General features: G+C 42.4%; 1 protein-coding gene across 8 annotated transcripts in view; it reads left to right on the forward strand.

Annotated features, from left to right (window-relative positions):
- Positions 1-27,483, forward strand: part of MSANTD3 (Myb/SANT DNA binding domain containing 3) — a 517,687-nt gene that overhangs the window by 257,786 nt on the left and 232,418 nt on the right. For 7 of the 8 annotated variants that reach the window (XR_016313266.1, XM_089681050.1, XM_089681044.1 and 4 more), the window contains one exon: positions 26,065-26,193. The exons of the other annotated variant lie outside the window; for it this stretch is intronic. Coding sequence is in view for 6 of the 7 variants with exons in the window: in XM_089681050.1 (XP_089537176.1) it covers positions 26,065-26,193 (129 nt within the window). In the remaining variant the exon portion in view is untranslated. The remainder of the gene's footprint in view (positions 1-26,064; positions 26,194-27,483) is intronic. 8 annotated transcript variants of the gene reach the window in all.

The raw sequence follows: 27,483 nt of genomic DNA on the forward strand, positions 1-27,483 counted from the left end.
CAGAGGAGAAGACTTTTCCCTGAGAACTGAAATGGGATCAATGATCTCTGCTTAATAAACGCGACTTTGCAGCAGCAGCTCCTATGTGGAGAACAGAGATCTTGCCATATCTTTTTCTAGCAAACCTCTCCTTCCAGCTCCCACTACTACTTCCGGATGCATGCGAACACCCTTCTGCAAATGTGATGACGTATTTCTGGTCTGACAGTCGCTCTGGTGCTTTGTTGTACACCATAGCAGTTTTCCCTGTATGTGCAATTGCCGATATGACATTGGCGAATATTTGTTCTTTGCCGGCACAGGGCCAATACTTGCATATGTGCAATCTAATTATTTGTGCATACTATTACTGTATATAGGTCAAAAAAAGTAGTGTGAGTGAATACATTCAACTACTAGAGCATGCATTTAACAAAAAATTCAAACAATACATAGTGCAAAGAGTTATTGATGCAATACATAGTGAACATTTATTTTGACAGCAGCAACAAGTAGGTACATTCAATTTCTTAGGGAAAAGAAGCCAGTAGGATTTTTGTTGCTAAAACAGAATGGCCCTGCTCATAAGAGCTCACAATCTAAAAGATCACACATTATAATGAACAGAGCTTTACCAGGGTACAGGCTGCTGCTGAACAGTTAATATGAATCGGGCAACATTTTCAGGGCAATAAACTTAGCACACGCCATCAGTTGGTTAGATGCAGGATTATCTATCCACAGGACAGTCCTGAGATCAAAAAAATCTAAATAAAACCACATAATAAAGTGCAAATATCACAACTAACACCTCCCCAAGTCCCCCACACATACATTTCTGATTATGTTTGGCATAAAGCTGCATTTCGGTCTAAATAAGCAAACAACCTATATTTAAGTTAGGAGTTGTAAGAGCAGAGCAATTAAATAAGGCAAGTATGAGCAGATGCTCCCAAACCATAAACACACGATCATTGTAGAATAATACACACCAAAACACACTTTAGAAGGACAAAATGCAAACCATTTACAGCCCAAATTAAAACAGCCTTAGTGGGGTCTGGGGCAATTCGGCACAATATCTCTTCCCCCCCTCAAAAACCACCACAGGCAAGGACTTGCTGAAAATAACCTGGCCTATTACCAGGCCAAGTCACCCTGCCTACTGCAGCCCTTTATATAACATAGGTTGGATTTGGTGCACGCCAAACAAGGCCCAAGGCCCAATGAAGGCCACACCCACCATTGTCATTCATTTGGTCAGAGAAAGTGATTGCACCTGATTAGCAGGCACAAATCCTATTTCCATCTGCGTTAACCCTTGGTTATGTGTCTATGTGCATCAATTCTTGTTTACAGGCTCCACAAATCAGAGCCCATTAGCATGGCCAGAAATAAAGCAACAGTAAAAAAAATGGACCTGTGTAGCATACAACAGAAGATTGAACAGGGATGTGAAGGGGAACCCCATGGCAAATTTATTAGCACTATGGGCACAATTCACTAAAGCTTATCGCATGAGTTAAGTCAGTCACATGACCACATCTCGCATGCGATGCTGAAAATGTCAATTCATTATTGCTAGTATGCGGAATTTCATGAAAATCGGAAATCAAACATAAAAAGACCTTACACCCTGGTCACATCAAAGCCGATTTTTAAATTGTGCAACTTACAGTGAAGTCGCACAATTTCAATATCAGGTGCCCTACCGATATCATTATGATTTGTAAGACATCTGACACAGATGTACTGTATAGCCAAATCACAACAAAAGTAGTGCATGCACTTTTTTGTTGCGATTTGCATAGACATCTGTGTCAGATGTCTTGCAAATCGCAATGAAATAGGCAGGTCACCTGATTTTGAAATCTTGCAACTTCACTGTAAGCCCCTGTCACATCGGGTATGATTTGGCATGCAATTTGCATGCCAAGCGACTTGCAAATTGCATGGCAAGTCGCACCCTGTTGTCCACAATTACAGCAGTCAAATCGGTGTGGTTCTGACTTGGTTGATTCTGTGGTGGTTTATGTAAGGATTTATTCTACTTATAAAGGGCGTGTCCCTTTCCCTTAGATGAAATATTACAGTGCCTCCAGCCGTTACAATACGGCAAATATTTAGTAAACCAATAATTTGGACACCTTGATAATTTGATCACCACTTATTATTAGACCTTGAATTCTTTTAGCCAGTATGATTTCGTACCATACACACAAAATTTGCCTTATAATAGATAAATATAAAAATTTATTTATGTACAAAAATTATATATATATTAACACAAAACGCAAAAGACTGGTGATAAATGAATATTGGTACACACAATCAAAGATATACTATGCCAATGTAATACACAATAATAATGTTTCTAAATAATGAAATCAATATCACAAATTTCTAAATGATACTGATTAAAATTTAAATTTATTAATAACTAATAATTTCAAGTATCTCAAAGGTTATTTTCTCTCATTACGTGGCCATAGCAATGGAAGAATATATTCTCTGATAAATTATACTCTGATTATTAATATTTAATAAATTATGAAATATGAAAAATTTATAATATGACACCAAACAATTTTAACAGTAATACAGGATCTCTCTACATATATATATAACTACCCAATATAGTTGTGATACACTAAGGTAATTCTATGACTCTACACAACAGAGAAAATAGACAATGCAAAATTAAATGGACAGTCTCACCACACCCGGAATTCAGACTATGAAACTCTCCCGTGGATTCAGCTGGCAATGGAACGCCTTTAGAATGATGTCACAGGGCAAGTGATAGATATTTAGTATGGGAGAATGTAGGAAGTTAGGAGTACAGAGATTTAGCAATTTAGTAAAGTTTTGGAAGTTTGAAAGGATGGAAGAGGGGTTATAGAGAGGTCTCTTCAGATGTCTTCAAATTTTCTTCTAATGAGGTCTTTCTTCAGTCAGGTTTTTTTCTTTTGATGAGTTTTTTTTTTTTCTAAAAGTGCATGGGCTTTTATACCAACTAACCCATTGTTCTAGGATACCCTCCCACCAGGCTTCTTGATTGGCTAGTTGAGAAATGTATGTACATAAGCTATTTCTCACCTATCCGCCAGGTGGCGGTCTTGTACCATAGAACAATTTGAGTATTGATGATGACTCATACCTCGGGTGGAACTCCATGTAATTTTAGGTATTAAATATACGTCTTATCCAGACATATAGTTGATCATAGCTATAGTGTTCTAAATAAGAACCATGGAATATATGTGTATATTCAGTTATTCCTCCCTGAAATACAAGCTTGTGTGAAAGCATCTGTTTCCTGATAAGACATACAACTGATGCTAACTCACAATATATCTTACTTTTCATCATCTCAATACTCAAGTTAGTGATATACAATTCCCATTGCTGAATATTTGGTGGTGTGTGAAACCTATTCTTTATAACATCTATAGATACTATGCTTTTGTAGTAATATCTTTGTGGTTAGATACATTCAATTCTTAGCCTTAAATGACCGAAATTTAACTTTTAGTCTTAAAAGTGACACATTAAACCGATGTTTGTCCATTGTAAAGATGAGAGGCAATAACCAGGCATCCTTGTAGTTTGAACAGACCATTTGAAAAGACTGATATCTCACCAGTCTCCTCAAGGGTTGTTTACGCTTCTCAAACGTTACTATAGTTTCACTTGTTGGTGTGGTGATTTCACCATTTGAAGGTTTAAAGTCTTATTTGGCTATCTATTTAACTTTTGTATATGCAGTCTTCCCGATCCCAATATACAAATAGTATTTATTTACAGTTCAAACAATCTATTGTTTTGTAAAAGAACTCACTTCACTCATTATGTCCATTTCTTAACTAGAGTCCTTCGAGGGTTCAACCAAGACAAATTAACTCTTAACATCCGGCTATGCTGAGTTGCTGTTATATAGGATTATGCCTTGATAAAATCATGTTTTTGAGATGTAAATTCAAAAGGCCCACAACAATTCTAAAGTAGTACATGCACTACTTTTTGTGCGATTTGCATAGACATCTGACAGATATCTTGCAAATCGCACTTGGAATCGGCATATCCCCTGACTTTGAAATCATGCAACTTACAGTGAAGTCGCATGATTTCAAAGTTGGACTTGGTGAGACCGGGGTGTAAGTCGCACGATTTCAAAACTGGCTTTGATGTGACCGGGGTGTTAGGGCTGGTTCACACTGGATGCAATATGGCATGCGATTTGCATGCCCTGTGACTTGCAACTCACATGCCAAGTCGCACCCTATTGTCCGCTATCAAAGCAGTCATATTTCAAAAGTAGTACATGTCTGTGTCAGATATCTTGCAAATCGCAAGGAAATCGGCATCTCGCCTGATTTTGAAATCATGCGACTTCAATGTAAGTCGCACAATGTCAAAATCGGATTTGATGTGAACGAAGCCTAACAGTGGATAATAAGGTGCGACTTGGCCTACAATATGCAAGTCGTCTGGCATGCAAATCTCATGGCAAATCACACCTGATGTGACTGGGGGCTAATTCAACAAAGGAAATTAATCTTTAAAGGTATGCAATATTTATGTAGTGGTCCAGGCATGCAGTATGTACTGGTATCTGTCAGTACTGTCATGGGTTGTTAAGGCATGGGGGGCCGCGGTGCTGGTTTGGTGTGTGCTGCGTGTGGACAGCTGAGGGAGGTTGGCTAAAGATTATTTTTAGATGTTGCTAAAAAAAAGTGCCGTTGGACCACCAATTTGCTAATATCTCTCCAAATTCAAAGTCCAGGAGCATGCTCAGTTACACAAGGCACAAACTCCAAAATGGCAAAGTCCCTGGGCATGCTCAGTGTAAAAAGATATATATGCCAGACATAAGTCCCTGTGCATGATCAATGTAAAGGACAGTACAGACAGATGTATATATACTGGAGAGAATATATGCTTCCAAAAATGTACTAGCATTCATTAAATGTTTTACAAAGAAAATTAATGTATTAGAAACACTGAAACACTGCTTGCAAATGATTAATTGGAAATACAAGTTATGAGATTTATCTTTGTCGCCAAATTTCAACAGTTCCAATCGGAGGACATATATTTAATGGACAATAATATATATGAGTTATTTTATCAAGTCATGCAGCCTTTTAGCAGTTAAAATCAAGCGTTCATGTTGCAGCTGTCAGTGGAGTTCCCAACTGACAGCTGAATGTAAAAGAAAGAATTGCCGGAAATTAAAAAAATAGAAAAAAAATACCTCCCATCCATACCAAGCCCTTTGGGTCTGGTTTGGATTTTGAGGGGAAGCCCCATGCCAAAATGAATTAAAAAAATGGCGTGGGGGTTCCTCCCAAAATCCATACCAGACCCTTATCCGAGCATGCAGCCTGGCAGGTCAGGAAAGGGGGGGAATGAGCGTACGCCCCCCACCTCCTGAACCATGCCAAGCAACATGCCCTCAACATGGGGGGGTGCTTTGGGGCAGGGGAGCTGCCCTCCCCAAAGCACCTTGTCCCCATGTTGATGGGGACAAGGGCCTCTTCCTCACAACCCTGGGCTGTGGTTGTGGGGGTCTGCAGGTGGGGGGCTTATCGGAATCTGGGGGCTCCCAGATCCCGGCTCCCCCCATGTGAATGAGTATGGGGTACATGGTACCGCTACTCATTCACAAAAAAACAAAAAGTGTAGTGTGAAAAAAGACAGGACATGGTCTTTGACAAGTCCTTTATTAAAAGAAAAAACTAAAAGAATGTCCCCATAGTAGATCCAACGTCAATCACGATGTCTGCCGCCGACGTGAAAAAAGAATGAAAAAATGTAAGAGGCGGGGCCATCTGGGGTCTTCATGCATGTGACCCCACCCCAACGATGTCACATGGGGCAAGGTCACTTGGGTGATGTCCCCGGGTGGCCCCGCCCCTTACATATTTAAGAACTGTCAAGCCAGCGGAGAGGCAGATGGCAGGGAGCCAACAACACAACTGTAAGTCTCCCTAGGTCTGGTGCACTATGCAAGATCTCACCTCGTGGAGTGTCAAAGATCATGAGAACAGTGAGGAATCATCCCACAACTATACGTGAGGATCTTGTCAATCTCCAGGCACCTGGGACCACAGTCACCAAGAAAACAATTGGTAACCCACTACGCCGACAAGGATTGAAATCCTGTAGTGACTGCAAGGTCCCTCTGCTCAAGAAAGCATATGTCCAGGCCCATCTGAAGTTTGCCACTGAACATCTGAATGATGCAGAGGAGGACTGGTTGATAGTGTTGTGGTTACATAAGACCAAAATTGAGTTCTTTGGCATCAACTCAACTCGCCGTGTTTGGAGCAGAAGGAATGCTGCCGATGACCCCAAGAACGCCATCCCAACTGTCAAACATGGTGGTGGAAACATTCTGTTTTGGGGGTGTTTTTCTGCTAAGAGGACAGGACAACTGCACCGCATCAAAGAGACAATTGACCCTCAAATCTTGGGTATGAGCCTTCTTCCCTCAGCCAGGGCATTGAAAATGGGTCATGGATGGGTGTTCCAGCATGACATGACCCAAAACACACGGCCAAGGCAACAGAGGAGTGGCTCAAGAAGATGCACATTAAGGTCCTGGAGTGGCCTAGCCAGTCTCCAGACCTTAATCCGATTGAAAATCTGTGGAGGGAGCTGAAAGTTCGAGTTGCCAAACTTCAGCCACCAAACCTTGGAGAGGATCTGCCAAGAGGAGTGGGCCAAAATCCCTCCTGAGATGTGTGCAAACCTGGTGGCCAACTACAGGAAACGTCTGACCTCTGCGATTGCCAACAAGGGATTGCCACCAAGTACGAAGTCATGTTTTGTGAAGGGGATCAAATACTTATTTCCCTCATGAACATACAAATCAGTGCATAATTTGTTAGACATACATTTCTTTTGAATTTTTTGTTGCTATTCTGTCTCTCAATGTTACAATACACCTACCATTTGATTTTTTAGACTGATCATTTCTTTGTGAGTGGGCAAACATTCAAAATCAGCAGGGAATCAAATACTTATTTCCTTCACTGTATATATATATAAACTATATTGCCAAAAGTATTGGGACACCTGCCTTTACACTCACATGAACTTTAATGGCATCCCAGTCTTAGTTCGTATGGTTCAATATTGAGTTGGCCCACCCTTTGCAGCTGTAACAGCTTCAACTCTTCTGGGAAGGTTATCCACAAGGTTTAGGAGTGTATCTATGGAATTGTTTAAACATTCTTCCAGAAGCGCATTTGTGAGGTCAGGCACTGATCTCGGACGAGAAGACCTGGCTCTAATTCATCCCAAAGGTGTTCTATCGGGTTGAGGTCAGGTCTCTGTGTAAGCAAGTCAAGTTCCTCCACCCAAGCTCGATCCATGTCTTTATAGACCTTGCTTTGTACACTGGTGCACAGTCATGTTGGAACAGAAAAGAGCCATCCCCAAACTGTTCCCACAAAGTTGGGAGCATGAAATTGTCCAAAATGTCTTGGTATGCTGATGCCTTAAGAGTTCCCTTCACTGGAACTAAGGGGCCAAGCCCAACCCCTGAAAAATAACCTTACACCATAATCCCCCCTCCACCAAACTTTACACTTGGCACAATGCAGACAGACAAGTACCGTTCTCATGGCAACTGCCAAACCCAGACACATCCATGGGATTTCCAGAAGTGTGATTTGTCACTCCATAGAACAAGTCTCCACTGCTCTAGAGTCCAGTGGTGGCATGCTTTTACACCAGCTACATCCTACGCTTTGCATTACACTTGGTACTGTAAGGCTTGGGATGCAGCTGCTCGGCCATGGAAATCCATTCCATGAAGCTCTCTGTGCACTGTTGTTGTGCTAATCTGAAGGCCACACAAAGTTTAGAGGTCTTTAGAGCTATTAACTCTGCAGACAGTTGGCAACTTCTGTGCACTGTGTGCTTCAGCATGCGGTGACCCTGCTCTGTCATTTTAGGTGTCCTACCACTTCGTGGCTGAGTTGCAGTTTTTTCCTAGTTTCTTCCACTTTGTTATAATACCATTAACAGTTGACTGTGGGATATTTAGTAGCAAGGAAATTTTATGGATTGACTTATTGCACAGGTGTCAACCTATCACGGTAGCACACTTAAATTCACTGAGCTCCTAAGAGCGACCTATTCTTTCATAAATGTTTGTAGAAGCAGACTGCATTCCTAAATGCTTGATTTTATACACCTGTAGCCATGGAGGTGATCGGAACACCTCAATCCAATGCTTTGGAGGGGTGTCCCAATACTTTTGGCAATATAGTGTGTGTGTGTGTGTGTATGTATATGTATATATATATATATATATATATATATATATATATATATATACACACAGTGCTCAACATATATGAGTACACCCCAAGAGATTTGTCAGAAGATTTTAACGTTCCTTTCAGAATAAACATTTTCTAAGGGATACTATATTACAAAATACTTCCACAAATTCGGGCCATTGATTGCAAACAAGATTTCTTAATTTGCACACACAAAACAGTATTTTTCCTATTGAAGTATTCAAGTATTCATTCAAGACCATGTTTCAATAATGAATACACCCCAATGAAAGTCTTAAGAGCAAAGCTAAATTTTCGACAACAAAATCCTAATTAATAGGAATTCAACTACAGGTGAGTCTAATTATTCATTAAACAGGTGTCCAGCAGACAGCTGATTATAAAAGGCTGTTACCTAACAAAGAAAACCCCTTCCCATTTCTTTACACGAGAAAGGTGAAGGCTACAAGAATATCAGCAAAGCTTTACTTATCAGTCAGAATACTGTAGCAAAAGTGATACAAAAAGTTAAAGATGGAACTGCAACCATCTCACAGATGTCCAGGCTGTCCACGGAAGTTAACACCTCAACAGGAGCATCTTCTGATGAGACCAGTTAAAGAAATCCCTATGCAAGTTCACTGCAGTGAAGGACTGATAGAATAATTTGCTGCCAGGATCACCTCAACCGAATGGTTTGCTGTCTTCCTGGTGTCAGGGTTCGGCATGAGGTGGACCGGGTTGATAAATTACTGGGCATGACCCAGCTGTCTTGGTCCATTTAAAGAAGTATTCTGCAAAGTTGAAAGGAAGGACCTCCAAGGTGATATTCTCTGAAATATTACCTGTGCCATGCGAAACAAAGGAAAAACATTAGAAGATTAAAGAACTGAATTCATGGTTAAAGACCTGGTGTAAGCGGGAAGGATTTGGGTTTCTAGAGCACTGGGCTGACTTTTGATTGGGGTGCAACCTATATGCTAGAGATGGTTTGCACATAAATGGAAGAGGGTCTGCTGTGCTGGGGGAGAGTTTTAATATTTAAACTAGGATCGAGGGGGGAGGGAGAATTAGATTATATTGAGGCAGACAGACCAGACAGGGGTCAGTCTTTATTGGTGGGTGGATTGAGGAAAGATGGGGGGAGGGCTATGGCAGGTGATAAGAAGGTTCCCATGTTACAAACAACCATTGGAATTGGTACCATTTGTACGAAAATAAAAAACATGCAACATACGTGTGCACAAGATGTCAATGAAGTGTTTGTTCACCAATGCAAGTAGTCTGCCAAGCAAAATAGGGCAGTTGGAAGCTTTGGTGCATGAAGAAAACTATGATTTAATTGGTATTCCTGAATCTTGGCTTCATTCTTCACATGACTGGGCTATTAATATTCCTGGCTATGTTCTTTCAGAGAGACAGGGTAAAAAGGAAAGGTGGAGGTGTCTGTCTCTATGTGAGGAGTGATCTCAAAGTGAGCATGAATGAGGACCTAGTTGATAAGAGAGAGTGTGATGAGGCTGAAGCATTATGGGTGGAACCGCACATGGGGGTGCATACTACAAAGGTAATCATTGGAGTTTGTTATAGGCCATTGAGCAGGTGGAGACTCCTAGTACAGATCGAAAAGGCTGGGACAGTGATAATAATGGGGGATTTTATTTACCTGGAAATTGACTGGAGTAATGGCATTGCAGGAACAGTTAAAGGGAAAACATTTATATACCTACTACAGGACAATTTTGTTACAGTTCATAGAGGCCCCAACTAGGAATGATGCTCTGCTGGACCCGGTAATCTCAAACCATGCAGAGCTTATTAATAATGTCCCTATAAAAGAACATCTGGGTAGCAGTGACCATAACATGATTTAATTTATTGTTGGCTGTAAACATTTATATATTTTATTTCAGGTACTTATATAGCGCCGTCAATTTACTCAGTGCTTTTACATATATATTGTACATTCACATCATTCCCTAACGCTCAAGGGGTGTACAATCTAAGGTCCCTAACTTACATTCATACACATCAAGTACATACGGGACAGTAAAACCGCTGAACTTTACGTGAGCTAATTTTCCAAGGCTGAGAGCTGCTCTTCAAGACTTAGACTGGGAGGGAATATTAGCATTGGTGAACACAGGACAGAAATGGAAGTACTTCAAAAAGACTGTATGTGAATACACTGCAAGATATGTTTCCATGGGCAACAAGTTTAAAAGGCTAAAAACGAAACCTTTGTGGCTTACGGACAAAGTTACAAATTCTATAAATAATAAGAAACAAGCTTTTCTAAAATATAAAAATGAAGGAATACTATCATCATTTAAACATTACAAAGAATATGTAAAAAGAAATCAAGGCTGCAAAAATTGAAAACGAACGACAGATTGCAAAAGATAGCAGGACAAACCCCCAAAAATTCTTCAAATATATTAATAGCAAAAAGGTCAGGTCTGAGCATGTAGGCCCTTTACAAAATAATCTAGAGTGGGTGAGTGGGGACAAAGAGAAGGAAAATCTATTAAATACCTTCTTCAGCTCTGTGTATACAAAGGAGCATTAGAGAGCTCTTGACCATAATGGGCATGGTATTGACATAGCCCCAGATGATCCACATTGGCTCACAAATGATATGATCCAGAAATATGTAGACAGAATAAAGGTAAACAAAGCACCTGGACCGGATAGCATACACCCACAGGTCCTTAAAGAATTGAGCTCTGTCATTTCAAAGCCATTGTTTCTAAAATTTAGGAACTCTTTAATGACTGGCATAGTAAGACCAATGTAGTGCCTATATTTAAAACGCAATCAAAATCTGTTTAACTTCTATAGTTGGGAAGATACTGGAGAGTTTAATAAAAGACCATATGGATGAGTTCTTCCTTAAAAAAAAAATATTTTAAGCAACACACAGCATGGATTCATGAAAGAAAAATCTGATTTCTTTTTATGAGGAGGTGAGCAAAACTTTGCACAAAGGGGTAGCTGTGGATGTGGTATGCTTGGATTTTGCAAAAGTGTTTGACACAGATCCCCACACACGGCTAATGTGTAAGGTAAAGTCTACAGGCTTGGAAAAATCAGTATGTAAATGAATAGAAAATTGGCTAAAAGGCCGAAGTAAGAGAGTAGTGGTTAATGATTCATACTCTGGTCTAGGGTTGTTAGTGGTGTAACCAAAGGTTCAGTGTTGGGACCCTTACTTTTTAATACATACATATATATATATATATATATATATATATATATATATATATAAACGATATAGGGTCTGGGATTAAAAATACTGTATCAGTCTTTGCAGATGACACCAAGCTTTCCAGTGGAATCGTTATTCCACTGCAAAGCTTGATGTCATTTGCAAAGGATGTCTCCAACTTACAAGCCGACCTCAATGCACTGTTTAATTGGGCAACTATGTGGCAAATCAGATTTAATGTTGAGCAATGTAAAGTTATGCACTTGGGGGCTAAGAATATGCATGCATCATACATACTAGGGGGAGTACAACTGGGCCAATCAATGGTGGAAAAGGATCTGAGAGTTCTGGTAAGCTTAATAATGGCATGCAATTCCAAGCTGTGGTTTCTAAAGCAAGCAAAATCCTCTCTTGTATTAAAAGAGATATGGACTCCAGAGAGAGAGAGATCATTTTAACCCTGTACAAATCATTAGTAAGACCACATCTGGAATATGCAGTTCAGTTTTGGGCACCAATTCACAAAAAGAATATTGGGGAACTGGAGAAAGAGCAGAGAAGGGCAACCAAACTGATAAGAGGCTAGGAGGAACTCCGCTATGAGGAAAGATTAAAGGAATTGAATTTATTCTCCCTTGAGAAGAGGCGATTAAGTGGGGGGGGAATGATTACCATGTACAAATACATCAGTGGTTCATATAGTGAACTCGGAGTAGAGTTATTCACCCCGAGGTAATCACAAAGGACAAGGGGACACACTTTACGTCTGGAGGAAAGGAGATTTAATCTCCAAATACAGAAAGGTTTCTTCACAGTAAGAGCTGTGAAAATGTGGAATAGACTCCCTTAAGAGCTAGCCCTGGCCAGCTCTGGTCAGTTCTGGATTCATTTCTAGGTACACATAATATAACTGGATACTAACATTTATAGGCAAAGTTGATCCAGGGAATATCTAATGGCCTCTCGGGGGATCAGGAATTAATTTTTTCCCCTGCAGGAGCAAATTGGATCATGCTTTGCTGGGTTTTTTTTTGCCTTCCTCTGGATCAACTGTGGGTGTAGGATTATAACTTATAGACTAACTATGTAACTATGCAGTTAGCTAAAGAAGTAGAAAGCCAAACTGGGGTGATTGTTTCTTGTGACACAGTACGGCATATACTGCAGAGGAATGGCATGCATGCGTGTTGTCCATGAAGGAAGCCTCTACTACAACCCATGAACAAAAAAGCCCACCTAGAATTTGCCAGGGCCCATGTTGAAAAAGACTACTCTGTACTCTGGAGTGATGAGCCCAAGATAAATGTTTTTGGAACTGATGGGTTCAAAACTGTATGGCGTTACATAGTTTGAGGAGTACAAAGAAAAATTCATGGTGCCTACAGTGAAACATGGTGGTGGCAGTGTCCTTCTGTGAGGCTGCATGAGTGCTGCTGGTAGCAGGGAGCTCCATTTCATTGATGGTATCATGAATTCACAGATGTACTGCTCTATATTGAAAGAGAAGATGCTACCATCACTCCGTGCACTTTTCCAACATGACAATGATCCAAAACACACATCTATGGCCAGTGATGCATTTCTAAAGAAAAACAGGGTGTAAGTGACTCAGTGGTCAAGTATATCTTCTGATCTACACTCAAACACTGATGGGGAATTCTGAAGAGACAATATGAGCATCACTCTCTATTCAGCATCCAGACTTTAAAAGAGGTCGTTCTTGAAGAATGAAAAAAGATAGATGTTGCAATATGACGCCAACCTGTTCATTCCATGCCTAGAAGACTTGGTGCTGTCCATACAAATCATAGGGGTCATATAAAATACTAGATGTAGTAGTTTTTGTTGTGGGGTGTATTCATTTTTGCATGAACTAACTTGAGTAAAACTGAATATTTTGTAATCTAAGTTATATTATTAACCTCACTTTCATGTAATAAGCTAAACAAATGTTCTATAAAACTCAGTTTTATCAAAATTTTGGAAATTGTTTTTCTATTCATCGAGATATTGATTAAAATCTTACTTTTCAAAAGGGGTATACTCATTTATGCTGAACACTGTATATACAGTAATACATTTATGCATGGCTACCTTTTAAGCTTACATGAAAGTAAGGGTAATAATATAACTTAGATTACAAAATCTTCAGTTTTGCTCAAATTATTTAATGCAAAAATGAATACATCCACAACAAAAATTACTACATCTAGTAGTTTGTATGACCTCCATGAAATCTTGGTTCTGTCTTTACAAATGTAAGGACAGAACCAAGTCTTCTAGGCATGAAATGAACAAGTTGGCGACATATTTCAACATCTTTTTCCATTCTTCAAGAATAACCTCTTTTGGAACCCGGATGGAAAGTGATGCTCATCTTGTCTCTAAAGAATTCCCCATAGGTGTTTGATTGAGTTTAGATCAGAAGATATACTTGGCCACTGAATCACTTTCACCCTGTTCTTCAGAAATGCAACAGTGGCCTTAGATGTGTGTGTTGGATCCTTATCATGTTGGAAAAGTGTACAACGACCAAGGGCAGAGAGTGATGGTAGCATCTTTCCTTTCAATATGGAGCTCCCCGACACCAGCAGAACTCATGCAGCCCCAGAGAAGGACACTGCCACCACTATGCTTCACTGTAGGCACCATTCATTTTTCTTTGTACTCCTCACCTTTGCGACACCATAATGTTTTAAAACCATCAGTTCTAAAAACATTCATCTTGGTCTCATCACTCCAGAGTACAGAGTCCCAGTAGTCATCTTCTTTTTCAGCATGATCCCTGGCAAATTTCAGACGGGCTTTTTTGTGCATGGGCTTTAGGAGAGGCTTCTTTTGTGAACGACACCCAAGCATTCCCTTCCTCTGCAGTGTACGCAGTGGTGTATTTTGGTTTTGTGCTGCCCTAGGCAAGACTAAAATCGGGCACCCCCCCCGCATCTAAATTTTCCTCACACTGACACCAATGATGGGGCACTATTCCTCCCACTGACACCAATGATGGGGCACTATTCCTCCCACTGACACCAATGATGGGGCACTATTCCTCCCACTGACACCAATGATGGGGCACTATTCCTCCCACTGACACCAATGATGGGGCACTATTCCTCCCACTCACACTAATGATGGGGCACTATTCCTCCCACTGACACCAATGATGGTGTCCCATCATTAGTGTCAGTGTGTGAGGAATAGTGTCCCATCATTGGTGTCAGTGGGAGGAATCGTGCCCCATCATTGGTAGTGGGTGGAATCGTGCCTCATCATTGGTGTCAGGGGGAGGAATAGTGCCCCATCATTGGTGTCAGTGACACCAATGAAGGGGCACTATTCCTCCCACACTGACTCCTATGAAGGGGCACTATTACTCCCACTGACACCAATTATACTTACATCGCTGTGCTGACCCCTGCTCCAGCCCAGGCTCCCTCCTTCAGACACAGACACTTACCCATCAGCTGTCTTCCTTCTCCAGCCACTCTCCTCCTCTTCACCGGCTCCAGCTGCTCCCTCACTCAATCTTCAATCTTCGCGCTGCCGCTCAGCTCCTCCTCTCCAAGCTCCACTTCCTCGCCTGTGTGCCTTTTCTGAGCTACAGATCTGGCGGCCAATCACCGATAAGGAGGCAAAGCTTGCAGAGCGAGGGACAGGCTTCCATAGGCTGCCCAGTGATCCCAGGGGTGTGGCCAGATTAGAGGGATGGCTTGTCATCCCGCCCACATCGCGATCAAGATCCAAGAAGATGAAGACACCGGACGGACGCCCTCTCCACCCCTCCTCCAGCAGCGCCTTGTGGACCGGATCGACGTGGGACACAAACTCAGGTAAGACACAGCAGCCCCTGTCCCTTTCCCACGGTAGTGTCCCTTCCATGGGGAAAGGAGGGGGCGGCACTGCAGAGGGCCAGTGGGACAGGAGGAGCTCAAGGGACAGGTAGGGGGCAGCGTGATGGGGGGGCATGGGACAGGATCGGGGCAGCGGGACAGGAGGAGCGCAGTGGGACAGGTGAGGGGCAGCGGGACAAGAGGAGTGCAGAGGGACAGGTGAGGGGCAGCGGGACAGGAGGAGCGCAGAGGGACAGGTGAGGGGCAGATGGACAGGAGGAGCGCAGAGGAAAACGTGAGGGGCAGATGGACAGGAAGAGCGCAGAGGAACAGGTGGGGGGCAGATGGACAGGAGGAGCGCAGAGGGGCAGATGGACAGGAGGAGCGCAGAGGGGCAGATGGACAGAAGGAGCGCAGTGGGACAGGTGAGGGGCAGATGGACAGGAGGAGCGCAGAGGGACAGGTGGGGGGCAGATGGACAGGAGGAGCGCAGTGGGGACAGGTGGGGGGCAGTGGGACAATGTGGGGGACAGGAGGGGGAAGTGAAACAGGTGGGGGGCAGTGTATCAGGGGACAGTGTTTCAGAGTGGGGATGCACCAGTCCTCCAAGCACTTACCTGTCCAGCAGGGGCTCCTCCAGATGGTGTCCCTTCTACAACAGGTTCTCCAGCGGCGGCTGCAAAAGAGCGGGCGGGCTCCGCCCCCCTGACCTCGTCCTTTTCTGCTTCCTCCTCCTGGCCTTCCTGCACATCCCGGGCCCGGCACACTTGACAGCGGGCCCTGCCCCTCCAGCGCTCCGAGCGCACATCGGGGATCCGCCCACCACTCTGCTCTCCTCTGCAGCTGGTGACATGCGCAGATGCGTTAAGGGGACAGATCTTGCCACTACACCGGTCCCTCAGCCATGGCGGCCCTGTCCCTTTCCCACGGAGGTGTCCCTTCCATGGGAAAGGGGGGGCGGCACTGCAGCCATGCCGCCCCCCTGAAAAGTGCCGCCCTAGGCAACTGCCTAGTTTGCTTTGCGGCAAATACGCCCCTGAGTGTACGCTATATTGTGTCATTGGAAACAATCACCCCAGTTTGGCTTTCTACTTCTTTAGCTAACTGCAGTGAACTTGCATGGTGATTTTCTTCAACCCTTCTCATCAGAAGACACTCCTGTCGAGGTGTTCACTTCCATGGATGACCTGGACATCTCTGTGAGATGGTTGCAGTTCCATCTTTGCTAGATTTTAGTATCACTTTTGCTTCACTATTCTGACTAATAAGTAAAGCTTTGCTGATCTTCTTGTAGCCTTCACCTTTCTTGTGTAAAGAAGTTATTTTCTTTTTCAGGCCTTGTGACATTTCACTACCATGTGGTGCCATTGCTGACAGCATGAATGGGAAGGGGTTTTCTTTGTTAAGTAACCTTTTATAATCAACTGTCTGGTAGACATCTGTTTTTTTTTAAATTAGAGAAAAGTTTATTGAACAAAACTTGGGTACAATTTCCCAAACATCTGTGTCACGAAACAGCATACAGTAAAGATGGTAATCAGCATTAGGGTACAGATTCTGAAAATCAGACAAGTATAGTACAATAAAGTAAAAAGCAGTAGACCATAGAACAACACCCACCTTTCTTTTAGTAAGTAGACTTAGCAAAAACCAATAAAAACATAATGAGTAGGGCGGTATTGTGATCATTCATATTCCATATGAAATTGGAACTGTCCTAGAAAGACAACCCTTCCACCAAAATTGAAAAAAACAACCCTAACTGTCATGTTTCACATGACTGTCATATACCTTTAAGTGTTCTTTGTATTTTGTCTCTGCTCCTCCATTTCCTTTGGTTTAGTTCTGCTGTATAACAGCCCACCCCCTTTCCCAGAAATGCATTTCAGCTTCATGCCTCATGTTTTATGGAAGCAGATCACATTATAATCTTTTGACCTATCTCATGTTCATTGTTGTAAGATTCTCTCAGTTTATGGAATAAACTTCAAAAGATCTACAAGGTGTCATCCGATCTAGTCACTGCCTGTGTTATTCAACTAAGATTGGCGTTATCGCTATCTCATCACAACTGTAAGTTACATAGATCACACTTTAAATGCTTAGATTGGAGAGGCAGAACAGTCAAAAGATCTGTGAAATGTTTTCATAGGATCCTTGCTAGCTTTGGATACACAGTGAGATGTTATATGGACACTGGATATAACAGCTACAGAGAGTGCAGCCATCTCTACACAAGCCTGTACATGTCTGCAAGTATATCTCAGCATAACACTCATCATTGTCAGGACAAATTATTGATGTGAATGTCTTACAGCAAGTTTATACACTGCATCTGTATGCATTAGCACATGGCTTGTCTGTGAAATCTTATAGAAAGTGAAAGAAAACTTTTCTGCAGCCATTGCCTAGGAAACCTGAGCTCACCCACAGAAAAATTGATACATTTCTCTGTAAACTTTCTATCAACCCCTCTCCTTGCTAACATGATGTTTCAGGAAAGTAATATACAGTCTGGGGAAACTAATACACAACCACAATCAGAGCTACATCCAGAGCAGGACTTAGACAAAAGAAAAAAACGCTTAACAAAACCAACCTGGGAGGTGCAAGAGAATCTTAATGCTGACAAGGAAGAACAACTGTCTAATATTAATAACTTATGGTCTAATACTGTTAAATGCATGTTTGCTCTCTCCCAACAATCTCATGAGCCAATACAACTAGAGGGCGCTATCCAGCAATTGAATGTTACTTATGAGAACTATCAAAGACTGTGTGTTAAATGTAATAGTGGTGTGAACCTCCTGCGCTCAAAATAATTTTAAACAATAATATTAATAGCGAGAAGCTGCCAACATTAAATCATATATCCAATGATCCTCAAACATTAAGTTGCGCTACATGTGTGTTAAATGTATTGCTCTCTTAAAGCGGTACAACACTCAAGAGTCATTGGAAGAATTATTGCGTTTTGAGGAGCTCAGTCTTGAAAGAGACAATTTAGTGGTGCGAACAAAGACAAGTGCAGAAGTGAGAATAACACAGCTCCATGAATCCAAATCTTATTGCTCTGTATCTACTAGACACTCCTCAAGATCTTCCAAATCCCTACAATCAAGGTCTTCTACACTCAGTCAACAACTAATAAAAGCTTGTGCTGAAGGTGTAGCTTCTAAAATTCAGGCAGCTTTCGCCCACAAGAAAGCAGAAATGGAGGCTCTCGCTGCAGAAATGGAGGCTCAGACCGCACATAAGAAAGCAGAAATGGAGGCTCAGGCCGCAGAAATGGAGGCTCAGGCCGCAGAAATGGAGGCTCAGGCCGCAGAAATGGAGGCTCAGGCTGCACATCAGAAAGCAGAAAAAAGAGCTGAAGCCACACGCCAAAAGGCAGAAATTTAAGTTTTGGAAAAACAATGTGAGCATGCCACAGCCATGGCAAGGTTAAGGGTCTTAGAACAAGCCGCTAGTGAAAACGAAAGAGACAACAGTTCCAGACACTCAGTTGTATCTTATGTCTCAGATTCTTCACACACCACTCCAGAACGTAAACTCCCTGTCACAGCAGCCAAAGTACTCAAAGTCTCTTCTCTGCACCTACTGTACCTCAAGATGATTTGCCCTTATATCTTCCAATACATCAGACTGCAGCATCTCAATTAGCCGCAGACACTGGTGTGTATTTAATAGAGCATCCACTTACTTTGGCACCAACAGAGTACCTCCCAGCAAATGCACTATTCTACAAAGCAACATGCTAATGGACTTTAAGCCAGTTGCCTTAGCAGCAACATATGTTCCCAAGTCACGCCACATAAGTCTACCAACCGTCACAACCAACTCTGTTCCACCTGCAGTCACCTAAAATCTGAAAACACAGACGTCACAGTTTGTTAAATACATGATCCACAGAGAGCTTGTTAAGGCAGGCCTCACCAAGTTTGATGATAAGCCTGAAAATTACAGAGGCTGGAAATCCATTTTTAAGGCCACAATGAGTGATCTAGACATCAATGCCACTGAGAAATTAGATATGCTCATCAGATGACTAGGTCCCCAATCTACTGAACGCATCAAGAGGCTCAAAGCAGTTCATATTGACAACCCTGCTGCAGGCCTTAATGCTGCTTGGGGCAGACTTGAACATACCTTTGGCAGCCCAGAGGCCATTGAAGAAGCTTTATTCAAAAGGTTGCAAAGCTTCCCAAGGATTTCTGCTAGCGACAGTCTAGTTTCAAGAACTCAGTGATGTTCTATTAGAGCTTCAACTTGCTAAGGCTGACATCAACTTACCTGGTCTCAGTTACCTTGACACCTCTCACGGCATCAAATCTATTGTTCTCAAGCTACCATATGGAATTCAAGAAAGATGGGCAGCGCTTGGATCAAAGTATAAGGAAGAACATAGAGTTGCCTTTCCTCCTTTTTCTTCTTCTGTGAGTTCATCAAAAGAATTGCAGACACGAAGAATGACCCACGTTTCTCATATGGGGACTGTAACTCTCTCAGTACACTCTCTCCAAGACCTACAAACACACGTATGTCGCACAGAGACCATAGAGGTCTGGCGTTAGTAAAAAGTACTAATGTTCTACCTGCGCCTGCTACAGTTCTTGAAAAGACTGATCAAAACAAGAAAATTGAGGATCCAAATCGCCAATGTCCAATACATAACAAACCACATCCACTTAAGAAATGTTATCGGCTTCAGAAAGAAAACCCTCCAAGAATGCAAGGAACTTTTGAAGAAATTTGGGGTTTGCTAAAAATGCTGTGCCTCCTCAGAACACTTTGCAAAGGACTGTAAAGCAATCATCAGATGTATAAAGTGTGACAGTGATGACCATGTGCAAGCTCTTTATCAATATTCTCACAACTCTACTACGCTCACAAACAATCTTTCTGAAGCAAAGCAAGGCGGGGAGCGCCCAGAACAAGCACCGCCTACCACCCAGTGTTCTCTACATATACAGAGGTCTGTGGAGAAGGATTCTGTGAAAAATCCTGTACAAAGATATGCTTGGTACGTGTATACCCCAAAGGTCAACCTGAAAAGACTGTAAACTATTCTGGATGATCAGAGTAACAGATCTCTTGCAAAAACTCAGTTTTTTGAACTGTTGAACATAACTGGAGATTAGCACCTGTACCATTTCGTACCCCATGAAAGAGACTACCAAACAGGGTACACGCAGAATCACACTTTGTTTCTTTAAATCACAGTTTGAACCAGAAGCCTGAGATGAAAAGCACTTTGTGGACTTTATGCAGAAGGTGTTTGAGAGAGATCATGCTGAGGCTGCACCTCCTCTTACGGAAGGAGAAGAATGTTGGTACCTACCATGCTTTTGGTGTCTACCAAGCCTGATCAGATTAGGGTGGTCTTTGACTTTGAATTTGGATCTGATGCAAGACAGTTCGTCAAAAGGAATTTCTATGTAGACGATGGACTCAAATCTCTGCCAAATGTAGAAGAAGCTATTGACCTTCTCACTAAAACCCAGAACATGCTTGCCACCGCAAACGTCCGACTTCACAAAATTATCTCTAACAGCGACAAGGTCATGATAGCCTTTCCTTCTGATGACCATGCTGTCAGTGTGAAGAAATTCCAACTAGGATCTGACCTTTCTGTTACAGAACACAGTCTTGGATTGCTTTGGAATGTTAAACAAGACACATTCACATTTCAAGCATCAGCCTGTGACAAGCCCTTCACAAAGTGAGGAGTTTTGTCTACAGTGAACAGCATTTATGATCCATTAGGTTTCATTACACCTCTCACCATTCAGGGTAAGATACTGCTGAGACAACTTACTTCTGAAAGCTCAGACTAGGATAAACCCCCTTACCCAAGGAGAAACAACACAGGTGGGAATCCTGGAAACAGTCTCTAAAAGCATTAGAAAAACTCCAGATACCACACCCAAGCATCCTTAAAGAATGCAACCAAAAGAGAGATTCATGTCTTCTCTGATGCATCCAACAAAGCCATTGCTGCAGTGGCTTATCTTCGAGCTATGGATCTCAGTGGTGCAGTGGGTGTAGGACTTATCATGAGCAAGACCAAGCTCACACCAAAACCTGCCCATACTATTCCAAGGCTCGAACTTTGTGCAGCTATGTTCGCTGTGGAAATTGCTGAGCTGATAGAACTTGAAACAGATGTTTCAGACTCCTTTGACTTTTATACAGACAGCAAAATAGTGCTAGTATATATACACAATCGCACAAGACAGTTCTATGTGTATGTCGACAACAGAACGCATAAGGAAGTTCTCTATGCCTGAACAAGGGCACTATGTTGTTCCCACAAGCCTCAACCCTGCTGACCACGGCAGTTGTGCAGTACCTACTACTGCATTTATGGACACATCTTGGCTATATCCACCATGAAAGAAGGTTCTGCACACCTTTACTCCAGGCCCATAAAGGAACTAGTACCTCTTTTGCCCAAAGAGGAAGACAAGTCATCAACTTGATTTAAAGGGAGGTAAGAAGGAATAGTGCATGTTGTTGCCTTCCCCTCTGAATATGGATTTCCATGTCTCAGCCTGGATTTTCGAGACCAACATCTGCAAGTATTATGCTAAATGTTTGCATTGTTTTCCTTTGTTCTTCCTTTCTTTCTTGTTTTGCAGATGTTCCTGGAAAGAATCTTCATTTCTTATTTTGGACTAAAGTTTGTTATAATAGAAATCATAGATTTCAGTGGGGAGTGTCATGTTTCACATGACTGTCATATGCCTTAAGGTGTTTTGTATTTTGCCTCTGCTCCTCTCTGTACAGTTCATGCTGTATAGATAGCCCACCCCTTTTCCCAGTAAGGAATTTCAGCTTCAAGCCTCATGTCATGAAGCAGATCACATTATGATCTTTTGACCTGTCAGATGTTCATTGTTGTAAGATTCTGTCAGTTTATGGAATAAACTTCACAAGATCTACAAGGTGTCATCCAATCGAGTCACTGCCTGTGTTATTCAACTAAGATTGAAGTTATCGCTATCTCATCACAACTGTAAGTTACAGAGATCACACTTTTAATGCTTAGATTGGAGAGACAGAACAGCAGTGCTCTCTCAAAGAAAACCAAAAACTGGTAAAGTTCACCCAGTAGCCTTTTTCTCCAAAAAGTTTTCTCCTGCTGAGTTAACTATGATGTCGGGAACTGAGAACTACTGATGATTAAACTCACACTGTCTGAGTGGAGGCATCTCTTGGAAGGAATGTCGAAGCCCTTCACAATACTGACTGACTACAAAAACCTCCTGTACCTCCAGACAGCAAAACATCTGAATTCACATTAGGCACAGTGGGCTCTTTTCTTTTTCCGCTTCAACTTTATTCTTTCTTATATTACAGGACACAAGAACAAAAAAAGCTGATGCTCTGTCCAGACAACTTCCAAAACTGGTCCGCTTACCGAACAGCAGATAATACCACCTCACAAGATTAAGGCACAGCTCTCTACAGCCCTTTCACAGCAATTACATGAGGCCCAGAGTCATATTTCCCGAGGTCAGAAAGTATCATCTGTTTGTACCCCCTTGACTCAGGAAGGTGGTACTTCTTTGGGCACATGATGGAGTGTGGTCTGGCCACCTTGGTGTCATGAACACCTTAAAAACTCTAGAGTGCCATGTTTGGTGGTCCCAGAGGGAAAGGACATTTTGGGTTATGTAGCCGCCTGTCCAACTTGTGCTGCAAACAAGACTCCTCCCACTCTACCCACCGGCCTGCTACAATCACTCCCCACACCTCAACAACCTTGGACCCATTAGGCCATGGATGTTATTATGGACCCACTCAAGTCTGCCGGAATAACTACCATTTAGGTTATAGTAGATCATTTTTCTAAGATGCGTCACTTTGTGCCTCTTTCTAGACTACCTACAGTTGGAGCATTTATCAGCCTCTACAGGAACATTTCTCACCTGAAATTGCAACCTTCTATCCAAATACACCAAGTTTTTTATGTTTCTCTACTCAAAAAGGCAGTCTTTAACTGGTACTCAAGGCTTCAACAACTGATTCCTCCTGTTCTCATTAGTGCATTGAAAGGGATACCCTGTGACTGGTAGATCTTGGGTTCCTGCTAAAGACATACATGTTCCTGCTCTCGTTTGGGACTTTCATGCTACATTTACCAGGAAGCTTTACTAGGCCCCCGGGGGGATCCATTGGGGGGCCCTGTCATGTGCCCGGGGTTGAACTTGGGCCCCTTTGCCTTTGGGACTACTGTGGCTCTGTTCTCTCTGTCACTGTACTTGCACTATACACTTTGCATAGAACCTTTACTCCTAGTACTCTGTAGTCCCACCTGTCTCACAGATGCAATCAATGCAGATCAGATCAACTTACTGGATTACTCTTTGCCTGACAATTCTACCTTATTCTGCCAAACCATGTATGATCTTGCCTGTCCCCGACCATGCTTCTGGATTCTGACCTTGTACTGTGCTGTCAAGGTTTGTTGCTGACCTGGCCTGCCTGTCTATGCTAACTCCTCAACTCCCAGCCAAAACTCTACTCTACTCTACTCTAATGTTGGTATTTTACCAACATTTGTCACCAGAACAGGTGGCTATCCACCCCATTTACAATCCAAAATTTCACCAAAACAAGGTGAGGGAAAATGTTCCAATGCAGATGCATTGGAACATTTCCCCACACCTTGTTCTGGTGAAATTTTGGATTGTGAATGGGGTGAATGTCTCCAATGGGGATGCAGACAGCAATATAAACTTGACAGAAGATCTAATCTTTTCCTACTCCATCCAAAGCAAAATAATCACATTTTAGCAACCTTTACCTGGACCTGTATACATATTTTATCTTATATGCACACACACATACAAGCCTAGGCATTTGGTTACAATCAAAGTTGAAATTGGCCAGTTTGCCTCTATAGATACTGATCTAAAGGGGCAAATTGGGCAATTTCAACTGTCAACACCTTTAAAGATTTTATAACCAGGTGTAATTGGCACTGGGGAAAGCCTGTTTTCTACAGGAAAGGTAAATATTTCAGTACTTCTACCATTCCTGCATTATGCATCCTCACAAAATGATCCTCACAGTTGTAAGATACATTTTCACTATCATTAAACTTTTTTATATATATATATATTCATTCAATATAGCTATCAATAAACTTGACAATATAGCTTAGTATAGTGATATACACCTTGTACAAAAATGTTAGTCATTCTAGCATAAGCCATAAGCCATACCCATCATAACCCGTGGAGGCATGGACTCCACTAAGACTTATAAACGTAGGCTGTACTATCTGGCACAAAGCCATCAGTAGCAGGTCCTTTAGGCCTTGTAAGTTGTGAAGTGGTGACTTCATGGATTGGACTTGTTTTTTCAAGCATATCCCACAATTGCTCGACTAGATTGAAATCTGGAGAATTTGGAGGCCAATTAAACACGTTGAACTCGTCGTTGTGTTCCGCAAACCATTCTTGAATTCATCAGACCAGGCCACTATCTTCCATTGCTCTGTAGCCCAGTTCTGATGCTCATGCACCCATTGTAGGCACTTTTGACTGTGGACATGGGTCATCTTGAGACCGGCACCCTGACTGATCTGTGGCTGTGCAGCCCCATGTGCAACAAACTGCAATGCACTGTGTGTTCTGACACTTTTCTATTGAAGCCATCATTAACAGCAATTTGAACTCAAGTATCTCTTCTATTGGATCGGACTACACGGGCCAGCCTTCACTCCTCAAGTACATCAATGAGCCTTGGTCACCCATGACCCTATCGCCAATTCATCAGTTTTCCTTCCTTAGACATTTTTGTTCGGTCCTGACCTGCAGTGATTGGGAACATCCTAAAAGAGCTGCAGTTGTAGAGATTGCTCTGACCTGGGTCATCTAGTCATTGCAATTTAGCCCTTGTCAAAGTTATTTAAATCCTTACATTTGCCCATTATTTCTGCTTTCAACACATCAACTTCATGGACAACATGTTTACTTGCTGGCTGCACCTGTCAGTGGTGAAAATCTTATGGCTGATCAGCAGGGCTTTTTTTTCTCAGAGAATAGGTGCAGGAACTCCCCTCTTCTGAGTTACCCCTGTCTCTGCCCCCTAGCCACCTCCTAGCATCGTTCCTTGGTTCCACCTTCTACCCACCTCTCAGTACTGCCCTTTTTAGAGAATACAGAACCATGTATAATATTGTTGTGCTAAGTAATTTGGAATTTATTACAGATAAAGCAGTAGAATAGATCCCTCGCAGCCAGCAACAATAGATTCCCCAGCAACAGTAGACCCCCAGCAGCAACATCAAATCTCTAAACCCTCCAGCAGCCAGCAACAATAGACCCCCCTACCTCAACAGTAGATCCCTCCCAGCAACAAATGACCCCCCACAAATATAAGACCCCCTTAGCAACAACAGATTCCTCACAGACCCCCACTAAAAAATAGATCCCCTCCTGCAACAATAGATCCCTTAGCAGCAAGCATCAATAGACCCTTCAGCAAACCCTGGCAACCCTTGCCATTATGCAGATTATGTACATCCAATGCTGGAATTGCTGGAACTGCGTTCCCCAACGTTCCCGCTGAAACAAAGCCCTGCTGATCAGTGTATATAATAAGCTGTGTAGCCATCTTAAGAAGTTCAAGTTAAAGTCAGCTTTGTTTGCATTTATGAGCATATGATTTGTATCTTTACACTTTAGTGCTGAAATGTTCTTTAATGTGCATTAACATGACATTTCGTTCTCAATAGTGTTTCACAAAGGAGACCTTGAAATTCTCATTGATGAACAAGGCAAAATCCAAACCGAACCAATAAGGAATATGTCTGTCACAGAATCTGTTTGTGCAGAGGGATCATCTCCCAGCAGTGTTAAAAAAGGTATTTAGATGCATTTTACATTAATGAAAATCGCTGTGTTAAAGTCATGTTAAACTTTGATATGGTATTTGGACTTGTTAAAATATGCTCCTATGTTTATAAAATGTTTTTAATCTTTTGAAACTTTCACTGCCAGCAGCATACAACCTACAGTAGCAAGGAACTGCTTCTAGCTGGCCAGCTCAGTAAGTTTTATGTAGATGGCACTCTCCCTTCTGCTATATACTGTATCACTTCAATGACCATGAGCTTAGAGTAGAATTGTTTAGCAGACTCTGTTGAACAAAAGAATAGTTGTGATCAGTGGCTCATCAGCTGCTGATTGTGTCTATTCCCAATGTGGCACCTACCCCCATGGCATACCAATCCTCCTGTGGCTCCTCCTGCAGCACTGTTGGATTTTCCGCTTCTCCCTTCCACTGGCTTCAGCTGCTGCAGTGGGAACCAGGGGGGATCAAATGCTGTAAATGGTTCCCCTCTGTCCTGGTCCCCACCGCTGTACTGTTTCTTCTGTGGTTCCCACTACAGTGATGCCAGCTTATCCTACTCTCCCAAGTGCCAGTATCTGCTGCAGCAGGGGGAGCCACAGGGGGATCAAATTCCACAAATGCCACTCACAGCTTCTGCTAAACAAGCTGCTTACAAGACCTGTGCTTGTAATTCACCATGGAAAAAATTGCATTGTAGGCCCAGTCCACCTCTGGTTTGTTCACATTGTTGTCAATCAAGCTCTAATGAAGCTCCTGGATCCCCGAAACAAATTGGTAATTTTTTGGATTGTCCCCCTGAGTTTTATCAGAAGTTGTATCTAGACCTCTTAGCAGTGGTGTGGCACTTCAGTTTCAATTTTTGCTACTCCTAATTTGACATCCATGAGGGTACATGTCCTCGAACTCAAATCGCCTATGTTCAGAGCCATGCAGTTGCACAGATGTTAAATTGGGAGCAGCGGCTGTGTGCATGCAGCCACTGTGTTCCAATTGACATCAATGGGACTGTCTGCACATGGATGCATGGAACACCTGTGCATCCCTGTGTGGGTAAACACAGTCTCGCATGGGCATGTGTTGTAGTATGTCTCATGTGAACAAGGCCTTAAGGGCACTGAGTCTGTGTTGGGCACTCTGCTCTCTGTGGATGATCTCTACTCTGTCTGGCCGCATCATGCACTCCGCTCTGGTCGCCTCCTGCCAGCCCTGTGCTCAGACTCTGCCCCGGGGACTCCAGTGAGAGGAGCTTCTTCAATCCTTACAGCCCTAAGTGATCCCTGTGTCAGCTCCTGTGAAGGGG

This window comes from Staurois parvus, unplaced genomic scaffold (assembly GCF_062004578.1).
Source record: "Staurois parvus isolate SC_StPar_1 unplaced genomic scaffold, SC_StPar_1.0 ptg000257l, whole genome shotgun sequence".
NCBI lineage: Eukaryota > Metazoa > Chordata > Amphibia > Anura > Ranidae > Staurois > Staurois parvus.